Source organism: Macadamia integrifolia, chromosome 12 (assembly GCF_013358625.1).
Source record: "Macadamia integrifolia cultivar HAES 741 chromosome 12, SCU_Mint_v3, whole genome shotgun sequence".
NCBI lineage: Eukaryota > Viridiplantae > Streptophyta > Magnoliopsida > Proteales > Proteaceae > Macadamia > Macadamia integrifolia.
The window spans coordinates 30,018,236-30,031,139 of NC_056568.1; the positions used below are offsets into that span (position 1 = coordinate 30,018,236).

Consider the following 12,904-nt stretch of genomic DNA (forward strand, 5'->3'; position numbering starts at 1 on the left):
ATTGAGCTCCCGCTCTGATACCAATTGAAATAACCTAGAGGGGGGTGAATATGTTATGCTAGTGGAAGTTTAATCTTTTTCGAAATAATAACCCTGAGCGTTATTGTGAATTAAAAACAATGCGGAATGGATAAGACAAACACAATCACACAACACATATTTATAGTGGTTCGACTCAAGCCAAGTCTAGTCCACTCCCTACAATAATCCTCTTGTAAAGTATTCCACTAGTTCTCCCTTTCAGTACGGTAGGTAGAAAAAAAAACATTTACAATCTTTTTACAGATAAGAGTATTCTTACAACTCCCCTTTACAGGCAGAGAGGCGCATTTACAATCTCCTTTGCAGATAGAGAGGCACCTTACTCTTTTTAGGATAAGAGAATCCTTACAATCCTAAGTACAATCTAGAATTGTAAAAATAGTAAAATAGAGAGTAGTGGAATAAGAGGAATACCTCTGGTGTGGTGCAAATTATGAAAATGAGAAATGAATGATGCACCTTTTTATGAAGTCTTCTCTGTAGCTTTGACTTGCACAAAAGAATGTAGAAGATTGGATTGAGACTTAAGTGTTTTCTGAGATTTAGAAGACCGAACAGCTCAAGTAGGATAGAATAGCTTTTTAACTCTTGTATGCTCACTATATTGCTCTTAATGCTCCGACTTTATTAGTATTTAATTAAGAGCAACTTAGGTATTTATAGGTGAGAGTATTTTAGGTAACAAATCAGGCTCTAACGGTCGTATTCTGGGTCCACCGGTCCACCGCCATTGGTAGCCGATCGACCAGACCGACCGTTATAGCAAAATATAGTTGTTGGAGCACTTTCAGGCAGTCACCGACTCACTGGTTGACCGGGACTTTCCTCCGATCGACCGGCTATGGTCTCGGACAGTTCCGGTTGACCGCCAACGTGACAGACTCTGTTTTGACAGAATGCTGTCATACTGACCAGTCGTCAGTGTTTTGACCATAATTTTTCGGTCCGACCTCAGATTGACCTGAAATCAGTTGCGTTGGAATCGTGACTCGATTTCCTACAACTTCCATGAAGGGTTCATATCTTGATACCATCTTTAAGGTTACCCAAAATGCCCTTGAGTCAGGTCATTGTGATTTTCACAGAATATTGCTAGAACACATATGATGAGTATGTATCATACCACCTAAGGGCTTCCATGCATGCTTAAGGGATGTCCTAAAGTCATTCTAGCATGATGTTATGCAATGCATGAGGTGCGTGCATATATAGAATGTATACATTATACAAGGTGTACTGGCCTATCCTAGGGTCTTCATCTTGAGTCTTGAAGTCTTGAAGTATTCATCTTTAGTCTTGAAGTCTTCATCTTGAGTCTTGGCGTTCCATACTTAGAATTTCATCTCTTTAAGCTTCAAGGTTGTATCTCCATGAATTATTCCTTGAGTTCTTGACTTGAGCTTTCCAAGTGTATTTCTTCTTGTGCTAATCACACTTATCAAATCAAGTTAAGGATACATGTTTGCTTGTTAACACCAAAACACATATAGGAGTGTGGGCATGTTCCCAACAAGTTCACTTTTCCATGATCAAAGTAAAGGTTTAATTTATAACTCAATGGTAATGAGCTTCCTAAAGGGAACATTTGTGCTGTGCAGACTAAAAGTTCTGTATTGAAAATTTTCTGGAAAATTATGTTCTGAAATATGGGAGGTTCAAGTGAGTCTTTCTCATCAACACGCACACACAGTGATGCAAAGATAAAATGGAACCACAAAGGTCAAGGTAACTCTGAAATTGTACCTATCTGTGCAAATCAAAAACAGAGAATCGTTGGACTGGGAATTTAAAAATTCCTCCATATTTTCAAGACGCAATTCTTGTGTCAAAGCCGCATGGAATGGCAACACTCGGAGACTATGCCCTTTTCTATCAAAGCGTTTTAATACATTCTCAACTTTTCTGCATGTTTCAATCTGCAAGGAGGAGTAGAATAAGAACAAAGCAAATAAACTAATCATATGTTCATAAGATTGTTCAAAGAAAAACTTTTCAATGCTTCTTCAAATTAACCTTGTTACAGAAAATAATAGTTTTTGAAACCGGACTTTGCTCTACAAGCTCCAAGAGAGCAGATTTCTTATTAAGGAATGCCGTATCGGGACTTCTCTCAATCCCATCACCTCCACTGCAATCTACAATAACCTGTACATGTAAGCAGGAGTCATCAAAATCAGATAAGCAGTTTGAAATGTACACATGCACCCCATCCCCATATGGGGTTGGAGGAAGAGAAGCAGGTGCCCCGTTAAATCAGTGAAATATTTACCATGTGCCTCATCCCTCAATAGTCCTATTGCTCTTAGCAGAGCTGGATATATACACACATTCCAACAAACACTCCCTCCACCCCCCCCCCCGCCCCCACCCCCACCCCCAACCCCAAGAAAGAAAAAATCAGTTCCATGAAAAACCGACACAAAATTTCAGAGGTACTGGACCTGTAAAGCTACATGATGACAGTAGAACTACAAGAAGCATAATCATGTTCCTAATGTCTCAACCAGATCAATGCACTAAACAAAACCCTCTTTAAAGAATATTATGGGATGGCAATCAGGAACAAAAAAAACCTATAAATGGCTGCTTGTTAAGTGCTATATCTTACTGTGTAATGGACTTTTCCCATTCATGTAGTTGCACTATTATTAGAAACTCTTTTCCCTAACAAGAAAGGGCAGAACAAAGTGTTCCCTTTTCCTCGAGGCAGCGAGGTTTAGTGTTCAGAGTTGGGGTGAAGAGAAGGTGATGCAAAATTATGAAATTCTCTCTATTACAAAAGAAGCTGTCAAGTGTAAGGCTCCTAGGTTATCCAGACTCATCCTGTTGGAAACTGTAATATAAACCAGCCATCACAAAATAATCGTGAAAAATGCATTAAACAAGACTCGGTAACTCAACGAAGCCTTATCCCATCTAAATGGGGTTGGCTACAATTACTAAAATAGATTTTAGTATAATACAACCAACAGAAATTATATTGTGAACTAGGGAAGTACAAAACTACTAGATAAAGGGAGAGTGAATATTCCCAATGAGAAAGAAGGCCAAGTACATCTCTAAGTATATATATATATATATATTTTTGGGGGGGAGGGGGGGGTGTGGGTGTGGGGGTGGGGAGAGGTTGCACATCTGTTGAGCCACCTTGCAATGAATGCCATGATATTCTCACCCCTTTGGCAAAAGGGACAAACATGAGAATCCATGTAGTTAAAATCCCCTCGCTTTATTAGTCTTGTGATCTGTCCAAACAAAACCTTAACTTTGGGAGGGATGAACGGTGTCTCTTGAATTGGAGGGGAGGGCACAGAAATCCAAGGCCAGACAAAGATTGTAAGGATTTTGATGAGAAAAAACCTTTGATTCAAGAATCAAAACTCTCACATTTAAGTCAACTTAAAAACTGAGAAAGTGGAGGATTATTGCCTCTCCCCCAGGTGGGCTGCTGCCACCGTTGGGGGCCCCCTTCTCATTCCCCACCCACCCCCATCACCTCTGCCCTCCCTTTCTGCCCTTTCTGCGCTTCCTGCAAACCCCTCCCCTCCCCTAGGTGGCTCCTCTTGGAGCTCCCTTTTCAGCCATACCATCTTGTCTCTCTTGGGGAAGGCCTCCCCCCTTCAATTTGTGTCCCCTTCCATTGTCAACAACTCTTAAGGTTGACCTCTGCCCTATAGACCTGCTTGTAAATGAGGAAAAAAATTGGAAGGCCTGCTTGGTTGGCCATTTCATCGGAAGTCGTCATCCTCTCCACATAGTCAAGCTTTCATTATCTAGATTCTAAACCATGGTACAAGGCTTCAGTTTTTGGTTTTTTTTCCCCCCAGTTTCGAAATACCCCGAGATGAAATCCTTTGCCAAACAGAAAGAATACATTGTTTTGACAGTCCATTATTTCATGTTGCAGTTTTTGGCTGAAACAGCACAAAGACACATGATTAAATGCCTGGTTTCGACAAAAAATGGTTGAAATTTCGACTTAGTTTCTTCTGGTTTTGAACAAAATCCACCCCACCATCACCCCCCCCCCCAACAAAATAAAAAATAAAAAAATAAAAATAAAACTCCATTCTTCTTCCTCTTTTGACTGAATCTCTCCCAAACACAATCTTGGAACAAAAAGTTTTGCTGCTCAACATCAACATTTGTGCAAGATTGCTAGCCAACAAGAAGATCTGAGCAAAGATTGAATCGTGGAGGTAACTCATTTTTCCCCAAAACTACTTTTGGAAAAAAAATAGGATCAATAATTTCTTGTTGTCATTCAATTTTTTATATTTTAAGCATTGCATGCCCAAACTATTACTTTGATGGGTATCCAACACTTAGGCCTGACTAGTCCAGCGGGCCCATAAGGACCACACAACCACATGGACCGTGTCATACCAAGGTTGAATGAGAACCATTCAACTTTCACAGAAAGCATTGAAGAGCACAAAACACCCCCGTGTGAGTGGCCCCAAGGAGGTAAGAGCAGTCAAACTCAGAACCACACGCTTCCTGAGGCGAAGGTCCCTTGCCAACTCGGCTACTACCTTGGGGTTTAGCCGAACTATTACTCAACAGAGTCAGATTTTTTTTTTAGTTTTATTTTTAATTTTTAATTATTTCTGAAAAAAAAAATCTTTCCTCCTCCCTATAAAATGACCTCCCTACTCCCCTCATTGATTGAACCAAAAGGGTGGCATTGATTGCGTCTCGCGCAGATGTAGGGGCCGCACTCCTCGACAGAAAACACTTTGCCTATAAATTATTTTTAAAAAGTACAGAAAATTCTGAGACAAAGGGGAAATTTTCTGTTTTGGTTTGAGAATCCGTTCAAATTGATGAAAGCATTGTCGTTGTACTTCGAATTGAAAATGATGATTCATGTTTCATTATATTATAATTTTTTATATTTATGGTACTATTATTTCTTAAAAAAAAAGAATAAAATTTATTTTTAATTAAGATAACATACAAGAGTTAAGGGAAAAATAGGAAATAGCTTTGGCTTCATTTGGTTGCACGCAAGCTTCTAAATCTCAGGTCAGCGAAATTTCAGGGAATCTAGGTACTTTTTCTTGGCTATGTGATGGTTTCAACCCTTAGATAGTGTTTTCCTGTCTAATTTTTTGCGTCCAGCCTATTTTTGACATTTTAAACCTAATCAGCTAATCCATGAACTATTTAAAAAGAAAAAGAAAAAGAACCAAAAATGGTACTTGTGGTTTTCACCCTAGTTTGCTAGTGCACATTAGATGATGTTGTACACTGAACTTGTTAATTTGTTATAAACAATAACTCTACATATAACTTACATATTGAAAATATAAATAAGCTATCAAAACAAGCAAAACCTACTTTCTATTTGAAAAATAAGCAAAAAATGTAAGAGGATAGGGATACAACTCTCAGCACTCAATTCCAGGAAGAGTTTCTAGGTGTCTCCAATCCACAAGTGCGTGCCACTATAGATGTCGTAGGCGCTCTTCAAAATGCAAAAAATATGAGGCTCATGGCATGTTTTGGGCCCAATTGTTTTGAAAGTCCATCATTGCCTATTTATAAGACTCATCATCAACATCTGGAAGGTATCCCAACCTAGGGAATGGCTCAATCAAGCTAAAAGGATGTGGAGGTGTCACACATGGTTGGGCTAGAAATCCACAGATGTTGTCGACAAAAGATGACCCACCACCTGAACGACCCCCATGTCCAAATGAAGTAGAAGATCCACCATGCCCACCATTATATCCATATGAACCAGTGCTCTCGAAATATAGTCCACCATCATATACACCATACGGTACATACCCAATAGGTGATGCTAATCCGACACTCTCGAAGCCGCTATCACCATGATGTGCTAGAGTAGGGCTTGAGTCTATGAATTCAGGTGCACGCACGCAAATTGCTACTCTCCCCCAAATTCATGGCTTCCATTATGCCAGAAAAGCTCGATATATCCATGCCCATGCCCATCCCCATCCCCATCCCCATCCTAGCTGCCTCCTCAAGTCTAAACTACCTGTGTGGACCTCGAGCGTAGCCTTTCTGAGCACGTGAACTGTGATCCTCAATCTACTAAATTTACAACTATATTGCACCCAAAAAAAAAAAATAGAATTTAAGGAAAAAAGGAATTTACCTTGAAGCTCCAAGTAATCTTCTATAGCTAGATCTTCATTAATAATGCAAGTTTTTTTTTGGGTGAATAAATAATTCATTACCAAGCGAAAAAGAAAGATTACAGCCCCTAGAAAGGGGAGGGAGAAGGAAACAGAACTATCTCAGAGGGAGGAACTATTCCTGATGGTGGAGCTGGAGAGCTCCTAGGAGTTTACAATATGACAATTTCTAGGGGAGGGGTTACAAGTGGAAGTATCCCGACAGATTTTAGCCTTGACATCAAAGAAGATGGAACCCCAAATCTTATCAAGAGGGCAAGAGTTGAAGGTCCATTTCCTATGATTTCTTTTCATCCAAATCTGGTTTATTGTAGCACAAAAAGCTATTCTTCCCACAATATCACATATAGATTTTCCTTGAAAAGTCATGTCCATCCAAATCCACTCCCTTTGGAAAGGAAGAATCCCCCTGTTGATCGGCCAACACTTGTCAAGAATCCCTTTCTAGATGGATGATAATGCACGTTATGTGAAAAGAATGCAAGATTTCGTCACAAAATGATGCTTTTGGGCCAAATATACGTTTCTTAGTCAAAACCACCGAAAAGAGGGAGTTTTGAGTAGAAACTTAGGAAGTATATGCTATTTCCCACGAAAGAAGGTATTATATACTTCCTTTCAGTTTTACCTTTTCTCTTCTTTGTCCTCGCTTGGATCCATGTAGCTAACCCCATTAGGTTGGGATAAGGCTTGTTGTGTTGATGATGTATTAATGAAAGGATAGAGCATTGTGTAATCAATGTATTGCAGAAACGCAACCATAAAACGATGCAGGAGATAATGGAAAAACAGAACAAACAATGCACAGATTTTACGGGGTTCGGCAAAGTTGCCTACGTCCCCGGTGAGATGAGATCCTACTTCACTATCAATGGAGAATAGGATTACAGCGCTCGTCCTCACACCTCTCAGTATTGCTTGTATTACAGAGAAAGAAACTCTCGCTACAAATATATAGCGAAAAAAACCCTAATCCAGAAAGTACACAATTGCCCTCAAATAAAAAAATTCGAGCGGGGGGCTGTGCCCCCCTACACCCCCTGCAACCCCCACGGCCCGTTAACCGGCTAGCGGGACGACCATCCTGCCTGTCGAGGTGATGCACCAGTACTCCCTGGATTAAACTTTGACGAAATACAAGACATCGTACACCAACATGTATTCCTTTGAAACTCTAAGGAAAATATTATAGAGCAGTTATACAACCAATGATGATGTATGGAGCTTAATGTTGGGCAATGAAGAAACAACATATAAACTTAGCATAGCTGAAATGAGGATGTTGATATGGATGAGGGGTAAAACTAGAAAAGATAAAATAGTAATGAACAAATTAGGCCTAATTCAGGAGTAGCTCCTCCAATACATGATAAGTTTAGAGAATGTCATCTAAGGTGGCACTGACATTTACAACGAGGTCTTTGAATGCTACACTAGGGAGAAATAACATGATTAAGATTAAAAAAGCTAAAAGAGCCAATGGTAGACCTAAAAAGACCCTAAAAGAAATGAGGAAAGAGAACTGCATAGCTCATGATTTGTAACAAGTGTATCTTTGAATAGAGCTGATTGGAGAAAGAAGATCTATCTAGCCAACCAAATCAAGTTGGGATAAGGCAGAGTTGGGTTGTATACTTGTATTACTAAAAAGACAGAAATCAACAGTGATTTTCTGAGGACACTTTAGAGTGGGGGATTCGAGCAAGCGATGCAATCCTTTTGAGCTAAAATCATCCCTACAAGATTCACCAAAAAACCTGTCACAAAACTTATTAAAATATTTCCTAGTCTAATGGCTAAGGAATCCTATTTTTGGCCATGTGGAGGACTAATATAGTCAATGTTGAGTCCCAAATGACATTGAGAGGGAATGAATCAGTGTATCAAATCCAAATCCCAATTCTGACTGTGCGCGCTGACGAGGGAACCAAGTCTTCACTGTAGCAAACATACGCACATTCCTCTGCACACCTAGCCTCTCATCACAGGCACTTTCAGGTGTGCACGCTCATCCTGCAACCCACACACTTCGAAGCAATATAGGAAATAGAGAAATCCACACGAACAACACAAAGATTTACGAGATTCGACAAGATGCTTACGTCCCCAAAGTAGTGTCAATAAAGGTTATGTATCTACTCAATACTCAATTTTTGTTGCACTTACAGTTGGAACATCCACTCCCAATTTTACCCAGCATACAACCGAGAAGGTGATGTAAGACTATATCACAAAGGGCCTAATCCCAGGCAAGATCTGAAAAATCTGGCTAAATAGGGAGGAAAATGAGATCTCATAGACCGTAGCTTAGATGGAGCTTGGAGTAGATGAAGGTCCTATATGGGTCAACGAACTCTCAAAAGATGAAAAAAATTTGATGATTGAATTGAGAGTTATGCTGCTGACACGAATTAGGAAACTTTTGACAACTTTCAATATCTTGAGATTCAGCCTCCGATGAACCTCAAATTTGGAGCAAAGGTCCCTCGTGTGATGCCTAAATATCCTTCAAAATATGAGCCTCAACTGATGGCTGGTTGGGAAGTTATGCTCGAAGAATGATAAAATGAAACTTAATGGAGATTCTCCGTAGCAGCTTCAAGCTGAACTTTAGGTCTTCAAATAAAACTCAAACACTCTCTCACAAAGGCTAAAACAAAAAACAAGAAAGAAGAAAAGAGAAATCGATGGAGGGTTGAGAAGGGGGGAGAAGAATTAATTAATAGGCATCTCACCCCTCTGGTTTAGGCATCTCACAGCAAGTAGCATAAGCCATCTTTCATAAACAAATCTTCATTAACTTCTCAAATTGATTACAACAGCTCCTTAAAAAGGAGTGAGTTCAGATTACAATTAGAAAGTAAATAAAAAAGGAAACTAACATAAGAATGGAAACCAACTAATTTAAGCAACTAACAACTAACACTCCTAAACTAATTAATTGTCTAACAAAAGAATCTAAACACAAAAAAAGGTAACAAATCCATGAAGATAATGGGCTGGTTACTGTTCATTTGAACAGTTAACTTTCCCTTTTCTCCCTCCAGCTATATCATCATAATCAGACAAGATAGCAGTCCAGTGCTGAGATCGGTAGCAAGGATTTGGGATCTTCTAGAACATTTACCTTGGATTTCATCTTGCTTGCTAATTAAGACACACAAACAAGACAAAACAGCACTCAAACTGAAATCGGTAGAGATTTTCTTGAAGATTCTAACAGCTGTTGCTGGCCCCATCGATGGCTGAACTGACTGGGCTTCTAGAAGTTCACTTGAAGACAACACAGAGGCTTGATTTGCTGGATCGATGGAAGGGGCAAGGCTGCCAACCAGCTGGTTTGATGGAGTCAAGCCAGGACCAAACTTGGGACAGAACTGACCAGCTTGTGCCCTCCTTTTGACAGCCCAATCTACATCAGAAGGAACACGCAGTGCCGATACAAGTGGCAGCCCCACTACAGTGATCACCCACCCACAGTGTCTATCACCCACTAAACATCTTGTACAATAAATACAAATAAAATGGGCTTATAACAAATGCCCTACAGTCAAGCTCAATACGGCATAGGCCTTCAATAATATTCACCTACACCTAACATTCACAGATACATAAAGAAAGTGTATTGAAGTCTCATACAATGATACGGAATCTTACAACCATTTTTGCCTATGATGATTTTGCACTCGGAGATGTATCTGGGATGAATTTGAGAGCCTCTATGCAAACCGGAAACCTCAACTCCCCTTTAGAGTAAAGAATTCAAATCTTCAAGTATGCACACCATCTCGGGGACAACAAAAACATCACTTCTTCTCTTCTCCTTCTTCAAAGCACAAAAAGACACAACCCTAATTCTTCCTCTCTCCTTTTCTTCCTTCTTCCCACTCATGCTTTCAATGAAGCCAAGCCACACCCAACCACCTTCTCTAAAGTCAAAACATCATTAAAGGAGTCTTGAAGGTGAACTTGAGGCAACAATGAACATTTAAAGCACATACATAGAAGGGAGAGGCCTCTCCTTGCTTTCCCGTATGTTTTTTTCTCAAAGAAATCTCATCTCTTTTAGCATAGGGACATAGAGCACGAAATTCTCAAAATTTTGCAATTTGAATTGTCCAAATCGACCATGTGGATTGAAAGTTATGCCCAAAACACTAAGAGCCAATGAAAAAATACATTTGGAATCTTACCGAATGGCGCAGGATACGTTGGTGGTGTGCGCAAGGCATGAGGCGGGATTAACAATGACAGTTGGTTTGAAATTCGAATTTCTAAACTTTTGGAAATTGCATCAAAGCCCCTCTTTATGGAGAATATATTTCGTTGACAGCTTAGACATGTCAAAACTCAGGGGTCATTTCAACCATGTGGTCCACCATTTAGTCGATTTTCTCCTGTCTATTTTCAGTTGTCAAACATCTAGAGGAATGATGTGGCAATTCAAACCATTGAACATATAGGAATTATGCCCGGACGTCTCGATATAGGAGACTGATCAAGTTGTAGGATTGGGTATCCGTGATATGTTATGGCAATGCTTTGATCTAAAGGTCTCATTGCAAGGATCGAAAGACATACGACAAAATGGAGAGGCAGATAGATCAAGCTTTCTATGGAGTAAGACTAATATCCTCTCACAGCAATGTTGATGACTCCGAGATGGATGACCAAATCGGCAACGGACATTGACGAGCGAAATCCCTCCATAGCTCAATGATGTCTATCAATGATAGCTTTTATGCTAGCGCTCAATCTCTCTCCCTCTAGTTAGCTCATCAAAGGACCTGGTGCTGATGAACAACATTGGGTAAAGGTGGGATGCTACGTGGGTAGGATTGGATGTTAACGGAGATAGCCTTGGGTAGTTCCGTTCGTTCTGTTTGATTGGCACGTGGAACATCAGTTGAAAGCGTCATTCCATTAAAAGCAAAAGATCCCTCTTGCTCCCTCCCTTTTGCAATGAATTGCTACCTACGCTACATTATCTATCTGTGCTTGGGTTAATGGAAAAAAAAAAAAAAAAAAAAACTGAAAGTGGCTTCTTCTCTCTCCTGAACATTAGAATTTCTCATTATTAACAAAAGCATCAAAGTCAATTATAGGTAAATCTTCACTTCAAACGCAAATATTGGGGTCAAATAAAGCAATAGGATTTTCCATCCATAAAAGAGATTGAAATTCGATTTTGATTTTTTTTCTTTGATTAATACTTCGGGTTCCGAGTCTTCCATCCATTCCATTTCTTCTCTTGTCGGTGTAGGCCTTCCTCTGTTACTGTCTTGCTTGAGTACTCCATTCTGTATGCTTTCAATCTTCTTCCATGGTCACCAATTTCTTAAATCAGTGTGCCATACTCTCTGTCTCCAAGTCTGAACTTCACAACCAATCTAAGATTAGGCACCAATAACTCGAGTGGGATGATAGCCTATTCTCCATACAAAACAAAGGGTGTGAAGCCAAGCCTGTGGACAAATTCAGTGAAGTTCCCATCAAACAAAATGTAGATGTGTTGACCAGTTTTCTGTTATTCAGTTTTATGGCCCACCTTATATTGAACCTTTGAGTTCTTCTCCCAATCACTAGTATGCAGTCCACTTGGCAAGTCTTCCCTCAATGAACAAGGAGTTTAGTAGTCGAATGGATAGCCTTTCTAGCTGGAACAAATCCAGTAATTCAGCGCTGGAAGGCACAACCAATGAATTGAATCAAAATTATATCAATTCCCTACTCTTTGAATGCCTCTATCACAGCCAGCAAGAAGCAAGTTTCTGTTGGTATCATCGAATTCTGGACCAACTCCTATCTATTTTCTTGCTATGTAAAAAATCCTGACCCCAAAAATTAATTTGGTGTAAACAATAGAGAAGAAAAGAGAGAGAGAGAGGCGATATGGGTAATGGGCGTCCCAATCGATGAGATTGGACTGCCCTATTTCATTCATTATATAGACTAACAATTACACATTCCTAGTAGGAATAGGAAATACATTCCTATTAGGAATAGAAAACAAAAAAACAGGAAACAAACCTAACTCCTAATTCTAATCTACTAACCATTTATAAAGACGGATGGCCCAACTGGCAGTGAACCTGATGAGGAGTCAGAGTACCAGAACAGGCTATGGAAGGAGAATAGTCTTCAAAAAGGTTCAGTCCCCCAACTCTACGACCTCTACCAAGCATATTCTTCATCGTAAGATCCTGAAAAACACACGAGTCGAAATAAAAGGTTACAGAGCAATTGTAAGCCTGTGTGAACTTGCTTACAGACAGAAGGTTAAGCGGTAACTGCGGCAAATAAAGAACAGATGATAACGATAAGGAGGAATTGATACAAACGGTGCCAATACCATTGGACAATTAAACCATTGGCTAATGTGACATCAGCAGAGAATTTCTCAAAAGAAGAAAATAAATACCTAAAATACCATACATGTGATCCGATGAGCCTGAATCAATTATCCAGGGACGAGAAGAAGAGGAAAGACATGAATTGGCATTACCTGTCTGAACAAAAGTAGCAGTGGAAGGCTGAGATACTTGAGTTTGAAGCTAATTGTACCGTGCAAATTCTTCATTGGTCATCTTGACCATTTTACCCTCAGATTTTCTAGGCTGAGAAGGTGTATCAACTATAGCTGAATTAGCAAACTGCTTATGAGGAGGTTTGCCATGAAGTATCCAACAGAA

The 12,904-nt window shown here is 39.7% G+C and overlaps 1 protein-coding gene across 4 annotated transcripts in view; it reads right to left on the bottom strand.

Moving 5' to 3' along the window:
• LOC122058323 (DEAD-box ATP-dependent RNA helicase 50) overlaps positions 1 to 12,904 on the bottom strand; it is a 60,600-nt gene that overhangs the window by 20,164 nt on the left and 27,532 nt on the right. For 3 of the 4 annotated variants that reach the window (XM_042620952.1, XM_042620951.1, XM_042620953.1), the window contains 2 exons: positions 2,056 to 2,187; positions 1,786 to 1,958 (listed from right to left, as the gene is read on the bottom strand). The exons of the other annotated variant lie outside the window; for it this stretch is intronic. In XM_042620952.1, the coding sequence (XP_042476886.1) occupies positions 1,786 to 1,958; positions 2,056 to 2,187 (305 nt within the window). The remainder of the gene's footprint in view (positions 1 to 1,785; positions 1,959 to 2,055; positions 2,188 to 12,904) is intronic. 4 annotated transcript variants of the gene reach the window in all.